This window comes from Tachypleus tridentatus, chromosome 7, assembly GCF_004210375.1.
Source record: "Tachypleus tridentatus isolate NWPU-2018 chromosome 7, ASM421037v1, whole genome shotgun sequence".
Taxonomy (NCBI): domain Eukaryota; kingdom Metazoa; phylum Arthropoda; class Merostomata; order Xiphosura; family Limulidae; genus Tachypleus; species Tachypleus tridentatus.
In genome coordinates, this window is record NC_134831.1 from 143217938 (window position 1) to 143235812 (window position 17875).

General features: G+C 30.2%; 1 protein-coding gene across 1 annotated transcript in view; it reads right to left on the reverse strand.

The window, feature by feature from the left end:
- Positions 1–2166: 2166 nt before the first annotated feature.
- Positions 2167–17875, reverse strand: part of LOC143256794 (rho GTPase-activating protein 8-like) — a 54554-nt gene continuing 38845 nt past the window's right edge. The window contains 4 exon segments of the mRNA XM_076514478.1: positions 2167–7558; positions 8157–8263; positions 9484–9612; positions 14937–15014. Of these exon segments, the coding sequence (XP_076370593.1) occupies positions 7388–7558; positions 8157–8263; positions 9484–9612; positions 14937–15014 (485 nt within the window). The 3' untranslated portion in view covers positions 2167–7387.

Genomic DNA, 17875 nt, shown 5'->3' on the forward strand with positions numbered 1-17875 from the left:
CCCTTCACAATATTATAGTAGATACAACTGTGGAGTTGTCCATATGGATGATAATTAGATGGACATATATCACCAAAAGAGAGTGATTCAAAATTCAGTTTGGTACCAAAATGTCCAGAAGATAAAAATGAAGGGTCAATTTGTCTTGGGACCATTGACCCAAAATTACAAGATAGTTGAAATATACTCCCAATCCTCCACTGGAAGCATCTGTAAAAAGATGTAGGTTTGGATGAGAGGTAGGAAAGTAATACCCTTTGTGGTGGTGGTGTTGAATCAACAGGTGAAGATTGTTATAATAAACGAATAAAATTAATGAGGGATGACAGGAGAAAACAAATGATGTTTTATTGATTGTTCAGTTCCATTGCATGTGAGCAGGAGCCAACTGGATAACAATTTCATGGAATCCCAAGCACTTAAGAGAGAGAATCTCTCATGTAAAGAGAAAAGGAGAGGATATGGTAGTGATACTCAATTGCTTCATGTCTTACAAAAGAGAAGGCTAGTCCCCACTTGAGACTGTGCAACTGGGGGAAGGACACAAGATTGAGAAACTGATTAAGACTTGAAATATCTATGACTAGATACCAGTCCACTGTTTCTTGGGAAGCAACAAAAATGGGAATAAAATAATAAAGAAGGATGAGAACCTTACTTGATAGCATCTTTAGCCAAAAGATCCAACCCTGTCATGGACAGATATTGACAAGAAAAGAAGATCTCTTAAAGGAGACAAAGTAAATGGAACAGGAAGTAATGGAATAGGAAAGCAAAATATAAAGGGTAAGGCTTTATGACAGAATACTCAGTACACAAGAATCTGCCACAAACAGAGGAAAAAGTATGCAAATTGAACTAAATGAACCCTGCTGTATGTTCCTGAGCCTATAAGATAAGTCATTGTCAAGAATGATGGCACTGAAATCCATGAACAATAGGATAGATGGGGACAGAAAAATGTGGACAAAGAAAGGAGATGCAACAGGAAGATGGGAGACAAAAAGAGATAAGGAGCATAGGAGAGGCAGGAAGCTAGTAAAGACAGAAAAGAATGCTGGTAAGATATTCCAGTACATGACCTCAGAGAATTAGGCACTCCAGTAAAATCACTATGATAGAAGAAAAAACCAGATGAAAGATTCTGATATAAAAAAGAACAAGTACTTGAGTAAGAAAGTCACATTACCCCAGCAAATTTTAGCAACAGATCAATCAAACATAAAGTGATAAGGCCAAGGAAGATGAACATGTCACTGAACAAGTATTCACTAAAACACCTCGGGAAATCCTGGATTACCATAGAAAGAAGGTGAATGAACAAGAAAAACACGTAAAGGAACAGAGGGTGCAAGACAAAGGTAGGAAAATTAAGCCTGACAAAATTGAACAGAAGACATAATCTGACCACCAAACTCTGAAGAAAAGATTGCTCAGTTTGGCAGTCTAAAAGAAGACAGCACAGCTTGAAGTTAAACCCAATCATATATAAAAGATGATGAGGTATGCAGAAGCAAAATTTGTTTAATCACATATTAACTTGAATTTTTGGAAAAGAAAAAACATAAAAGCAGTAGTCAAGTCACAAAATGAAGGAGAGAAAAGTAACATATCTGATAAATCCCATTTAAAAAATATGAAAAAGGCTTTTCTAGATTCACAACAACATGGAAAAAAAAATAGGTAAAGGTATCTTTTATGGGTTGAAAACATAGCTCGTGGCATTTTAGGTTCAAAGAAGGTCCAGGTTGCATGTAAGACACCACAACCCACCACACAAAAGCTGTCACCCTCTTCCCCCACACACAACAAAGATAAACCTGGCACCATTTTAAGCATTAGTCAAGCATGCACAACATCATGGTATTCCACATCAAAGTGGAAGTTACTGACACTTGTTAACTAATAATGTAGAAATAAAAGACTAGAAAACCTACCAGTGTAGAAAATGTTGGAAAACAGAATCTAACAATTAAAATGTTCACAGCAGTTAATGACTTTGTAGATACTTGTACAAAGAACAACTCCTGTAGTGAAAATTCCACAAGTGAAAAAAAGAAGTTCTTAGACATGAAAACCCAATCAGGAAGTGATGATTGAAAAGTTCAACTTTGTTTTTTGTGATGTAATACGATGCAAATGTAAACCATAATTACTAGGAACCTGTTTGTTCATACAGAATCATATTTAATCTCATAACAAATCATCTGATGTAATACATAATTCTTTGAATTCAAACAAAAGTTTTATATTTATGACACAACTCTTAATAATTTTCATATTAATGAAATGAATAATAATGTCCATAAGCCATTGCAGTATTTCATCAAATCCAAATCCACATAAATGTTTGAAGTATAACAATGTATGAAAATTATTTACATACAACTGACTACATTAATTTCTCCAAAATGAATTGACTTTTACACACAATATTCATAATTTAAAAGTTATACAACTTTCACTCTCAATAAAAAATACAGAGCACCATATCCATCTTTAATATCCTTCAAAGGATGAACTGACAATTGGCCACCAATGAGTAAATGCCTGTGAAACGCATTTCAGTAGGTTCTGAAAGTTCAAGCTCACTGAAAAATTAACTAACTAATAATGCTCTAGAATGATTTTCAATTTCAAAGTCACACCATTAAATTTCTGTAACAATACTGAAATCAGGATATTTTGTTCAAATATCATATTTGTTTATAACACAAGTTATAGACAAGTTACATGATATTTTCTGCACTAACAGAGCAGGTATTTTATAATATTTGAAGAAATGCAATAATGTTTAATTATATATGGATCAGGTCCTAGCAAACAAACAAACAGAAATATAACAGTAATCATGAAATATATAAGCATTTAATAATTTTCAAAACTCTTATAATATCATGAGCAATGATGGCTGATGACAATTTTATCAAAATACAAAAGTTTTTTTTATTATAGTTTGAAAAACAAATATTCAAGCTTTAGTATTTTTATAATATTTCTTTTTAAGAAGACTCAGTTTTTCATCAAACATGTTGCTGGTATGATAGATAACAAATGTATATCTTAAAAAAGTCACAGAACTGAGTTTCTACAACTTATTACAACTAACTACAGTTAATAATAAAATATGTAACTGTAGAAATCTGGAATTTTTCAACATGCATTATCTAACAAATATCCATCCAGGTATTTATATAAATAACCATGGAAATATTTTCTATTGATAACAAAGATATCAAATGCATCACAACCCAAAAGAAAGCCATGAAACTATGCATCTTTATGATTTATTGAGATTACTGGTCTCTTTCAGAAAGGGTACTAAAATATTTGTACATTAATAAACTGTAAGATGTTTAGTTTCTCAAATATCCAAATTATTGACAACTTTCTCCCTCTCTGAGGAATAAAAAATTAATCAATAACATGTTTCTTAATTATAGTTTTGAAGACATCAACAGGATGAATTATTATACACAAACATTCATATATGTATATATTAATATATACATACGACCAGGAATTCTATTATAATTAAAATATTAATATAAATACAACTGAGTACTATTAGAACTAGGGGTCAAATGCTTGTAAATAAAATTTTCATTCCACTTTACACCAACAAAGGATACATACAGTACTCCAAGAGTGCAGCAAAATATAAATGCTGAATTACAGCATCTTACATAAAAAATATTAAATCAACTGTAGCTTATAATTATAATTCATTTTGCAACAAATTATATGACGATCCATAACATACCAACAGGCCTTAGCAAATAATAACAGAAAATTATACAGGACATACTGGAACAGTAGCAACGAATCAACAGGTAGATAATATCTGTTAAGATTATTAGCCACAACGAGTGAAATTTTTACTAACAGTCAAAATTGATTTTGTAAGCACCATCATGACATAAAGAATCATTAAAAAAGCACTTTTAAATATAATGAATAATATATTTTTTGCAAGTATTGTAAAAAAAATGAATCAGACCCCAAGAAGAAAAACAAAGTTGGCTAATTTATCCATGCAAATGCTGTCTTGTCAGCCTTATATGAGAAGTTGTTTTATATTCTAAAAATAAGCAACATCATATTAATATGATTTTACAGCAAATAACTCATTAAATGTCAGGAAATCAAAGAAATAAAGGATAATTACTGTTGTATAGCACATATCAACAATTCATTGTTTATAAAATCCAAGTTCATTACAAAATTCAGAATAATAAAAATTATATCATTGATAAGTAACAACAAAGAGCTGCTAATAGACTGAAATACATGGGAATATATTTGTTTATTAAAAATTTATTTTTACTAGTAAGGAAATGCAAAGAAGTGACTCAATTCATGGAAAATTGGCACAACTCCTTATTGTATCTTACAGTGTCACAGTTAAACGTCACCATTGAAAGTCCCAAAATAATTTGAATACATCACTCACTAACAGAGAATTAGCCCTAAAAAAATTACCAAAGAACTAAAATATATGATCATTGTATTTAAATGAACCAGAACAAACTATTCAGTAACCAGAACTTCTCAAGTAATTGAGAAAGAATCAAGCATAAGAATCTTCCTTCATGTCTGTATACCTATTCTGATACCTCCATACAAAGCTACACACAGTTAACGTAATGAAAAAACACAAGTGACTTAAAACACCATCAATATTTTCAATTATCTGAGTGAATCATCCAGCTTTCAGGCTATTTTAGTACTTTTGTATGCAAGATGTATCCTCTACATCTATTACTTCACCAACACAAATAGTTGTTCAAATGTTCATCAAAAGATGCCAAATACAACATTTAGCCAGTCAGTAGTAAACTCTAAAACACTCATTTAATTAAAACAAAAAATGCAACAGATGTGGAACATCTCCATCTGTTGTAGTAATGACTTTAAAACAAAAGATACACTGAAAAAAAAGAAAGAGTATTTTATCTGTATACATTATTGTGCTAAAAAAGGAAAACAAAAACCAATGTTTGTTGCTCAAAAAGATGTAATTTTTCACCTAAAATCATATAAAAGATGTTATATACATATCTCACAAACATCCTCTTTGGACTTTATGTTCATTTCAGGATTAAAGAAAATTACTATGGCAATTGCTATTATGAAGATATAGGTTGTTTGTATTAAAAAATAAAGGCAGGAAATATTTTGCAATAGAATACGTAAAAGATAGCATTTCCCTACTGTGTTGACATTCAATCACATTACTGTTACTCCCTTCATTTGCAATAAAGTATACCTTACTCTTCTCCGAGTTTAGTATTTCGAAAGACTGTTTAAAACTTACAGATTAGGGACTAGAGTAGCTTTACTAGTGATATGATAGTCATGAAATACATAATGTGACAAGCATTTCCAAATATGCCCAAGTCACATCATACAAGAACAAAATACATTTCTAATAAAAGAACTATTACAACATCAGCTTATTAAAGCACACTCTTCAAATTCAGAAGATTAATAACACATTCTTTATAGTTTATCATACATTATTGTCATCATAATTACATGAGAAACCAAAATGGATTCGGATTCAATAACCTCAATTAATATTCATGTTTTATAGGAATTTCATCTAGTCAGTATAGTGTTTTGCTTATCATAAAACAATAGGTCTTAAATATATACATATATATATTACTTAATGGAAAGTAATTCTAATTTTTATTAACTTAAAAATAAAAATTAAAAGAAAATTTGCATAATTTTTATGAAAAATACAAATTAATGAAGTTATTTTTAAGGGAATGCATAGGCATTGCAATATATTTATTAATATCCAATGACAAGATCGTTATTAATTTTTGTTTATTGAAAACAATATAGTAAAACAATTATGACTATCAATTAATAAAAACAAAAAAGTAGGTAGTTAATTATCTGTTGTGTGTGAAAATTATATACATCAAAATGATATTTAAAAACCCATAAATATTTTTCAACCAACTAAACCAGGAAAACACAAGCAAAATACAACAATTACTGATATCAGAATGATGTGATAAGATTTGTTTTCTTCAACTACACAATATAATTAGTTTTCAGAATTGTGTTAATAATGTAACTGGAAATACATAAAAATATTCGTGTCTCTGTGTTGCAATGGAAACATAATAAACAGAAGAAAAGTCCAAGTTTTTATACTCGTGTATTCATTTCAAGCTGTAAAAATATTATTCAAGAAAGAAAAATATTGTGTCAATGTTCCAATTCAAAACTATTCCATAACATACACCAATCACTATATTTAACTACTTTTAGCCACTGCTGTCCAGGTTGATATTTATTTAATAGGAATGAAAAATGCATATATAAAAAGAAAAACTGAATTAGATATGTGTTATAATGGGAAATACCCAGGAATTACAATTATTTGTATACATTTCAAAAAATTGTGTTAAAGATGTAGAAACAAAAAGTTAGACCTAATAGGTAAAATGTATAAAGTTTAAAATAATTCTTCAGTCTTTTGCAACTTCTACAGTATCTTTACTTTTGTTAGATCAATTATAACAATTGCTCTTGCATTTACTTGTTTTTCCTGTTCTATGCACAGTGTGCAAATTCCAGTAACATACTCAAACCTATACAGCACGGGTAAAAAAAAATCAATATTTTTCTTATTTATTGGTTGTAGATTGGTACAGTTTGTAGCATGTTAAAATTTGTAGATCTTCATCAGCATCTAGTTAACTTTGCTGTAAAAACCACTTGTTTAACACTGACAAGAAATGCTAGTGGACACCATGTAATAATACAGTTGATATAGTGATTCAAATAGGGGATCCAATTTCATACACTTTAGAAAATTATACACAGTTCTTGAGGTTATGTCATATAATATTTCTTCTTCGTGAAGAGGAGTGATGATCTCTTTTTTGCAATACATATAAATAATGCTTTTTGGTACACACACACAAAAGCATACATAATCACTTGCGTTTTGTTTTCACTACAAAGGCTACATCATCCACAACAAATGCCATTGTGTTTTCTTTAAAATTTGTAAAAACAGTAAGAATAACTACTATAAGTAAAAAGTAAACTACTAGAGATTCAAAGCACATTATAAAAGATGATATGTTTCAATTTTATGTTTGGAGATTCATTTGTTTGATTATTCCTTAAATGGTAAATCATATTTAGTTACTACTAATCTTCCAAGCTGAAACTATTAAACTTGGATAAAATCTGAAAAAAACTTGGTAAAAACTAGTCTTTATCAGAACAATTTTATAACAAAAAACAATAAATGTCTTATAAAGAAACAGATCTATCTATAACTGCATTTAGAACATTGTTTTTCATTACTTTCATCCTAAATTTAGCTCAACTTTCACTTTTCTTCTCTCTGCAGCTACTTGGTAAAGATAATGTCATGATTTTTGAGAAGAAACTCCGTGAAGTGGTTAATACGGGAAATAGATGAAAGAGAGGCCTGATGACTCTGTGACCACACCAAGTTGGGTCCAAATACTATAGCTAAGTTGGAAGCAGTCATTTTATTCAGGTCACTGCATTCCATAACCTGCCCAGAATAATGAGTAAAACTGTGACAAGAAACCTGACCGAGAACTAGTTTAAACTAAAGTGTTATAAACTAAAATGATATAAATAGCTAGAAAGATGTGAAATTTATGAAAAACGTCACCTCGGAACATAAATAAGATATACTTTCATTTCCATAAAATTCCTTAGTATAGTATTACATCAAAAGCTAACAACCTATTTCCTTACTGTAACATTTTAATTGTAGGTTTTGTTTTTTTTTCCTTGCTTCAAATACAGAACATAAACTAAATTTGGTTTTATTATCTTTTTAACTGCTTTAACAGGGTGGCCATTTATCAGCATTCCATTGTGTGTCTCTCAAACACATAAATATGTATATTAAGAACTGGTCTATGTTATAATATCACACTTTACGCTTTCAAGATACACTGATATTTTAATAAATATTTCAATTTAGCTAGCTTAACAAATTCAAAATATTCTAATACAATAATGTTCAGATTAACTCTAGAAATATTACAAGTACAAATTATGTTCACTTTAATTGTATAAAAACTAATAGTTAACTACAAAATTTTCTCAAGTTAAATCCAAATTCAATTCTATCAACCTACCATGACCAGAAAATTTACTATATAATTGAGAAGCCAATAGTTATCTTCAGGTAATCTCTGTAACACTAAAGACTTGGCAACAGGAAGTTTTTCTGTCTGTTCCAATTCTATTTAAAATAAATATATAAAGGTGTGTAAAACATAACTTTCTTCTTACTCACACAATTAATTGAATATTTGAAGAAAAGATTAAAAGCAACCACACACATCTGAAATAGCACATTAATCAAATTTGTGTTACAATATAATATGGTTTCTAAATATGTCTCAAGGAAAAATATTATTAATCACAATCTAACAGGTACTGGAATAACAGCATGAGTTGTATGTAGATGTGGCTCATGCTTTTATGCTTGAAGACATGGATTTTATATTTTAATAGAAAAAACAAACAAATGACTCTCCCAGTATTTCAGATATATCTAATGAAATATATAGTCATCTATATTTTTTCTCCAAGCTTAATATAAAAAGTTATATGTTATTTACAAACTTTAATAAATTTGATATTTAAGTAGTTAACCATTCAAAATCCAATTATTTTATTTCTCATTTTATTAAAGTATTTACTGAACAAAACAACAAAATATACTTGTTTCCATATTATAGACATACTGAATAGTTAAAAGGGTACAAGTGGATCTCAGCTATTTATGAAGTTTTAATAATGAATTCTAACTAAAAACAATTACTCGAATAGTTTCAGAAAACAACCAAATCCATACAATACACAGTTTTAATTTAATCTTATGAACAAAGGTTTACATAGATTAACTTAAGTATAGCCCTGGAGTTACACAAGTCCAAGATCTGCTTAGGTTTTAAAGTTAAACAAAAAATATTCATAAACTAACTTAATTTGAGAAATCTTTAAAAAATACTTCTAGGAACCTTAATCATACAACACAATGCTTAGATTTGCTTTTACTTAGCTTAGGTGTTAAAGTAAAGTTTCTTTTCTATTTAGGGTACATTTAAATACTTTGAATTTATTAATCAACAATAAGGTCCTAAAATTATGTATGAAGAAGTATTAATCCAAAAACATGAATTACATAAATTGATTCTTGGTTATATCACTAATTTTATTAATAGCAATATCTATTTATAAGTAAACAGAAAAATAAAACAATTTATAAAAATAATATACAACTTTTTAACAAAGGTAGTTATACTAGAAAAAAACAAAAAAGACAATGTGTAATGTTTAACAAAGCAAAAATGAATTTTATTTCATAAAGTATTATAACTAACATCATTTTAATAATAACTGTTTCACCATTTATCGCATCACTGCTTTTTATAAAATCTCAAATTTTTTACTAACCTTGAAAGCTAATTATGTCATCATATAATTCAAATGTCAACAGTGGTTCTGGTAATTCTCTCAAAAAAGTCTTAATTATCACAGCAGGTACGTGGATGTCACTGTAGTCATCAAAGTTTACTATCTTACCTAAAATATTAGAAAATGTTAATAATGAGATTTACAGTTCCAAAAATAAAACATTTGTTTTATAAGTAGATCTAATTTTATCATTTTTTAACAGCTGTATAAAATTATATTTCCATGGGACATACCTTTCTCCATGTTAAGCACGATTTCATTCATTTTTACCACTAATTAAGTTCTAAAATATAAAAAGTTAATTATGATAGAACAAGTAATAAAACAGATATTAATACATGAGGGAACAAGTTATTTGTCATTTCACTTCCATTAATTTATCAGAATGGAAATCCCCTTTCATATCCATTTGGATCTCCTCTAAAATAATCAGTTAATAAACCTGGACAAAGTAGAAATTCTTTTCCAATTGCCAACAATGTTTGTAGTGTCAGTTACTAAGACACTAGCTAAGTACAGATTGGTTTTGTTTTGTTTATTTAGAATTAAGCACAAAGTTACACAATGGGCTATCTGTGCCCTGCTTTCCATGGGCATCAAAACCCAGTTTCTAGCTGTGCGAGTCCACAGACATACCGCTGTGCCCACGAGGAACATAAAGACTTATTATTTACCACCAAGAAAGAGCAAACATATAATCAGCAACCATAGGATGTGGGCATTCAGAATAAATATCTTAATGGTGTGAAGGGCAGTCATCTTGTACTGTCATATTATCTTACAGAGAGTTGAGTGATGCAACAACATCTCGTCAGATCTGTCCATCCTGGACATGCCATTGTTGTAATCATGGACTATATTGGCTTTCTTCAAAGTTTTATTATCCTGTTTCACAATATCAAATATACCTACTCTGTGCATGTTGTTTCTTGTGAATATTTCCTATTTGTCCATCCATTTACAAATTACCAAGGAGTCTGACTGCTTCATGTTTCCTCCAACTTTTCTGGACAACATCTTTTGATTTCCTTCATGGCCAAACCAGAGTGTTTTTTTTTACATTTAGATTGAATGCTCAGTCAGTTTTTCACCAAACATGAAATTGTAATAATTATTTGTGTACATAATATGATATTTGTTCAGGTAATTAGCTAACAGATCAAGTACAATTGCCACAGTCTATCTCAACCCAGCATCATAATCAAGGCCATTTTCAGTGTATTTGCACATTTTCAACACTAGACATCAAGAATCTCAGTTCATAGTTTTATTCCATATTTTTTGCATTTATTTTTGATATACTGTCAAAACAAGATCCTGCCATGCCAAAGTACAATGGGTTAACAAATAGACAAATCTTTTCTTGGTTAGTAAGTATAGATCATTTCATTATTGAAATGATTCATCAGAAGACTTACCTTATATAAACAATCATCATGAGGTTGAGAATTGTCTGCAAAAAGCCAAAAAGGTAAGAACATTTGGAAGTGGTTGCAACTCATAAAACCACTAAAAAATGATGTCTTGTATAGAATATCAGTATTTCAATAGCATTTCAAGGTAGGTTGACTGTTTTTACCCATGGGAATTAACAAGGCAAGAAATACCTTTATTTCCGTTGCACCTGTGTCCCTTCTAGTATTTTAGACTTGTTTCTCTCCACAATAATTGCTGTTTTGATTTTGGCTGTTGCACATGAATTTGTTTCTGTGACTGTGATATCTTGTAATTGTGGAGTCAGGAATAAGTCAAAATAATCATCAGATGAAACATCTTATTACTGAACTCCAAAACCAGAGTTTTAATTGAAAACAAAATCAGATGGATCTTTTGCAACATTCGACAAGTTATGCAATGGGACACCAGGGTTCACACCTCCAACTGCTCATCTATCCTGAACAGGAGCTACCTTTCTATCATGAACTGGTGTAGCAGAGCCACATCCACCATCTCTTATCTCCATGACTATGTGGTTTTCTGGTGTGAATCCAGTGGACTCTAGGTCTTCCATGTGCTGCCAGTGCTACATTGTTGTCACTTGAAAAATAAGTCTGGTGAAACTATTGGATTGCTATCACCTCTAAACTGGTTATCACTTTATCATCAGTCTACACTGGACATTACTATCACCTAAAATCATTGCTTATTTATAGGTAAAGTTTGAATATGAAGTACATATACATGTATATATGTGGCTTGGCAAAGGAGAGTAATGTAAATATAATAGATGACAGTCAACATGTTAAACAGAAAATAACCTAGTAACTTTTAAAGTGAGCAAATACTGAATGGCAGAGTTTCTTCTTAATTCTCTTCCTTTTTCCTCCACTTATCCAGCAATGATAAAAATGTACATCCTTGTGATTTGAAATTATATTTGTGAACATATTCATCTGTTTAACTCTTATCACACATGAAATGAATTAAACGTTGGTTCCTATACCACAGTGTACATATATATATATATATATACATTTACATCACTTATATACATATATGTATATAAATATATACATTAAAGTATATATATTAGTGAAAATAATTACATTTTAATGAAGTTAAATAGTAAAATAAGTAAAATCATAAGAAAGAACTATTTTTTGTAACAGTGTTCTTAGTACTTTACTAAATTCTTTTATATTTTAATTATGCAATTTGGAACACAAAATATTAACATGTAACAAAAAACAATGTCCTAAAACTATTATAATTTACCTGACTTATTAACTACGCTAAATGTGTATTAAACTATTTTCTTACCTGGTAAAGGTAATCTTGGAAATAGCAAAACATGAAAATGATGCAGAATAACTCAAAAACCAATCATAAGAATGAACTAAATTAAAATATTTTTCTATTAGTTATAAATAATACAACAGTAAATGCCACTGGGATGAGTATGCTAAAAGAGCAATGGCATGTATGTTTCAGATTATGGCATACAAAGCAATTGAAGCATAAATAATAACATGCTATAACATGTTTCAGATTATGGCATACAAAGCAATTGAAGCATAAAAAATATAATGCTATAGGTTTTTATTTTAGCTCATAGATATCTAATGTACAAGTCTATCAGGTCACGTCCTTGGAACTAAGAAAATAACACAGGAATCGAAAGAAGTTTTAAGATTGGTATTCAAAGCAAAGAATGGTCAAATGATACACAAAAAATGAAGACAGGGAATTTAAATTCTTCTTTCAAAATTAAGAAACTAAAACTTGCATTAAAAGTTTAGTTATAAACTATACTTTGATGCCTAGGTTATTGACCCTCACTGATAATATAGTAGTTTAATTAACCTTATATATTAACTCTGTAAAAAGAAAATGACAAGAACACTTAGTTCTATATTTAGTGGATTAGCTAGTTTGAACTGAATGTTTCATGTTATATGTAGTTTAATTATTGTAAAGCCCCATTGCACCAAGTATAAGCTACACTCTGTACTATAAGGTATATAATATTTAATTACATAGCATTTTGTATGGTATTACATCATATTAAATAAAATAATTTAATTAATTTCATTCTTCACTTGTCCAACAGAAGTTTTTAGTGGAAAGTGTGCATATTGGCAGTTCAACCATAATTTGTTGTATGCCACTGCCAACAAGGCCTTTTTGTTTTTCCACTGAATGCCTAGGTTATATCATTGTTTATGAGGCAATAAGACTACAACATGTACAGTAATAGGTGGTGGAATAGGACATTCAGTATTATTATATACTGATGATATCACATCACAATAATACATTATTATCTCATCACTTTGGTTCAGTTAACATCACATGCTATTTTCTGTTGTTGCATTTATTACACTATGTAACAAAATTTTTACTTTTTCTTGTTCTTGGGCAGAAAGTGTTATTTCCCAATTGCTTATACCTAAAATAAATGGAAAAGACTTATTTTTCTCTTCAAACTTTGCTCTTGTGAGCTGGGTAATGAAATTTTCAAATTTACCCATTTTCCAGAACGTTCCAGGTAGATTCAGTGCTGAGTAGCTGATAAAAGAATTTTCTCAAACTTACAAGAATTTTCAAGAACCTTTTAGATTTTTCTAGAACTTTCCATAGTAATATATATACAGGGGCTCACCACTCACCACTTCAGTTTAGTTCTAGCTGCCTAAGTGAACACATAGACCTATCTGATTTTATCAGAGATGGCATCAAGAAGCTGCAAGCATTTTTCAAACACATTCTGCTATGTGTGTGGTCAATTTATCAAGAAAAGAGCGAAAAAGTACTCTGTGACAGCATTTCCTAAAATGTGTGAAGCCTACAAGGCATATTATGGCGTGCCTGTCAGCGATCCAGACATACTGTGGGCACCTCATTTTACCTGCAAGCACTGGAAAAAACACTCTCGATGTTTCCCTGTTATCTTTGTCTTTGGGACAGCAGGAACACTGCACCACACTACAACAGGAAGCACTGGCCATAACAAACTGAGTTCTCTGTGAGGAGGCACAATGTCAAGTGTGAGCCACTAGTGGACCTTCTAAAGTTCTTCCCACCATTGCACATAAAATTGGGTCTTATGAAACAATTTGTCACAGCTCTTAATAAGGAGTCTGCAGCCTTCAAGTACCTTCGAGACTTCTTCCCTAAGCTGTCTGAGGCAAAGGTCAAAGCTGGTGTCTCCATTTGACCACAAATAAAGAAGATCATGGAGTGCACAGAATTCCCCAAGGAGTTCAATATGAAGGAAAAAAAAAAAAGCTTGGGTCAGCTATGTCGCAGTGGTTCGGGGCTTCTTGGGCAAACATAAGGCGAAAATTATGTAGAACTAGTTGAGGCTCTGGTGAAGAACTATGGCAAAATGGGCTACAGGATGTCCCTGAAAGTCCATATTCTTATCACTCATCTTGATAAATTCAAGGAGAACATAGGACCATACTCAGAGGAGCAAGGCAAGCACTTCTATCAAAATATACTGGACTTTCAATGCTGCTACCAAGGAACGTATAACAAAAACATGATGGGAGACTATATTTGGGTGCTAATACATGAAAGTAATTTATATTACAGTCACAAATCTCAAAAAACTACTCACTTCTAAACATTTTTTTCTACAACTTTAGTGTAAATACATGTAAATCTTGATTCATATGTTGTTTTATTCAGACCTTATGTAAATAAAAATGTGCAAATTTACTCGATTTTACATGGAAAATAGGTTTATTTCTAAATTTCATTATCCAGGTCACAAAAGCAAAGTCTGAAGGGAATAATGGTCATTTTCTGTACTTTTACAACATAAGCAATTAAGAAATTATGCATACTATCCAGGAACAAAATTTGTCTTACATAGTGCTATTGTTGATACAAGTATTGGTAATATGTCAAAATTATTTCATTTTAAATTGACAAGACCTTTAAACTTATCAAAATTTACAATAAAAACATCTACTCATACTACATACCTTCATCAAAACAATTCTGTACTGTTTTAAGAATTTGGGTATTGGCTGATCTCCTAAAGATCCCTTCAGTTTCAAGAGCTAGAAATATGGAGGAATAAATAACAGGACTAATTCACACATGTTCATTAATTTCTGCTCAGAAGTTCTCCTATGACATACTAATAAACTAACTGTGAAACATGCACTTCTTTCTGTCAGGTAAAACATTCGAAATTTTGATTTAAAAGAACTAAGTAAACAATACTGTTACAGTGAAAGACTAATTATTTATATTCTATACAATATGTTTTTAACATTAACTCTTAGCTGTATTATTTCTATCATTAACATCATTTGAAACACATTCACTGATACTGGCAAAGAGTGATCTTACAGTTAACTTGGCTCATTGGTTTTATTCTACAGTCTAAAATAGTGGATATATTCAGTAAATTACCAAATAAATCTAAACAAGTTATATTAATACCTGACACAGCAGTTTTATTTTAGTCTCAAACAGTGGATGAAGTTCAGCAAATGATGATTTAAATCTAGAAAGTGTATATTAACTATAAAGAACTCCAATTTTTTTTCCATGACATTCCACATGAAAATGCTATTCAATCTACTTTAAATAAATGTGTTGCATGAGGAATAATGTCAGCAATGTTTGCTATCATCAAAAGCATGTAGTGTACGAGCAGCCTTAGATTAAAGGTAGAAAATGTAAATATAACTCATCAGATTTTATGTCCTTGTACAGCAATACTCTATACCACAAACACTTTTGAAAGGTGAACCTTCCTTCTTCAAGGGGCAAACTGTTTCTGCTGTGACCATAGCAGTATTCTCATCTGGTGCTACTCGAGCTCTCCACGTCTATTTTCATCACATGCTATCAGAAATCTACATAACTAACTTGGCACTTCTCGTTTTATGGAGGAACATCACAGCCAGAATAAGTAATATAGTTAAAGTCATGTTGCATTAAAATAGTATGAAAGTTAGTAAATATACAGAAGTTCAAGGTCAACTACGTTGATATCACAGTTTGATCCTACAGAAAAAAAGTCTACCTTATGAAAGTGCTTATGTTATGGATGTATCATGTCTTTGTGTTAAACTGATTTATTGAACCTAAGTGTTTTTCTAACCTCACGATTATTCTTATACAGTGACAGCTTAATGAACAGATGGAACATGTTTAAAGAATGTGGAACAAGACTACAAACTAAATAAAGGTTTCTTTGCTATTTTTATTCAAACAATACAGTAATAAATGTGAAGTTAATAAGACACATAATACTACATGTTCACATATCCTTAAAGAGCATTTAAATCCTATAGAGACAGGTTGAATCAATTTGACCAACCTTGTAACCACCATGTAACTGTACCTCTGAATATGTTAAATGTACATTCACAAAACGTGGTAAGCTTTTAGTAAAATTACGGATTTGTTGTATACAAAAAAAAAGATTTTTTAGTAAAGTATTCCTACAAAAAAATCTGTCTGTGGACATTTGAATCCTTCACTGATTCAGTCTAAGTAAGTTAATTTACATGCTAAGAACAGAAATACTTGTTTTCAACCTTGCACATTTTATATTCTATTTGTATAACATCTATAACCTCTTAATTTAATATTAAAAGTTTTCTTTGGTGAACCTATATCTCATTTTATTTACTGTGATACACTAAAAAGCATCAATTTGTAGTGAAGTCAAGTTGCAAAATATGAAAAAAAAATTTTTTTTTCTTTCCACAATGGCTGCATATTGTAACATACTATAACAATTATTTATCCAAACAGCCTCAGATTATAACTTTTTCACATCTGCTTCCATTTGGTTTTACTGTTTGACAATACATCTTAGACCATCTCCAAATATGATAAACCAAATATATCACAACAGGACAACTTAACATAAACAAATGATCAAATTATATCAAGTAATTTCAATCTACATGAACTAAGTGAGCAATTCATAAAAATATTCATTTAAGTTTTGTTTTTAAGGTAACAGGTTGCTAATTTTTTCACTTTTTTCTTAAAAATATACATAAAAATAGTGCAAATCAGAAAATAAAAATGTGATAATAATGCTACATAAAACACATTGCATCTCTATTTCTTTATTGTGTGTATTCATTGTGTATACTTTGATACTACTGTATTCTCATCTCACGATGCTCAAATATCCTGTTTTTTGGTTTCTTTGTAATTAAGCACAAAACTGCATAATGGGCTATCTGTGCTCTGCTTACTAACAGGCACCAAAACCCAGTTTCTAGCTTTGTATATCCACAGACAAACTGTTGTTTTTTGGAGTAACATCACAACCATGATAAGTAACACAGCTCAAGTCATGTTGCATTAAAATAGCATAACAACTGCTTCATGTAGATAAATTCAAGGTCAACAATATTGACATAGCATGTTTTTCTTCATTCTGTAATGTTGTTATAAAAACATTTGAAAAAAAGACCAATTTTGGATTTCAATCTACAAACATGGTGACTAAACCTATTCTACAAACAAGTTTTTTTAGATGCATTAAATTAATAGGTTCTTACTGTATAACCTCCTGAAAAACTTAAATATCACTGGACTTTTTTTTTTACAATATGTTGCTTGTTCACAGAATAATTCATGTTGCTTGTAAATATGCAATTTAGAACACAAAAGGTACATCAGACACTAGAACAGAATGTCCCAACATTACTATAATTTAAATTTTTAGTTAAACAATAAATTAAAAAATTCAGTTAGCTGTTGAGAATTGAAACAATGATCTACACTGTAAAACTCATACTAAGTTGTCTACTAGACCCCGTAAAACAAATAAACATTAAGAGAATTGTGTAAAAAAAATATGCACATTCTACTGGTTATACAGAAGTCCAGCAGCAATGTCAGAGAGAACTACAGATACGTCTTTATTAAGACAGAGTGGGGG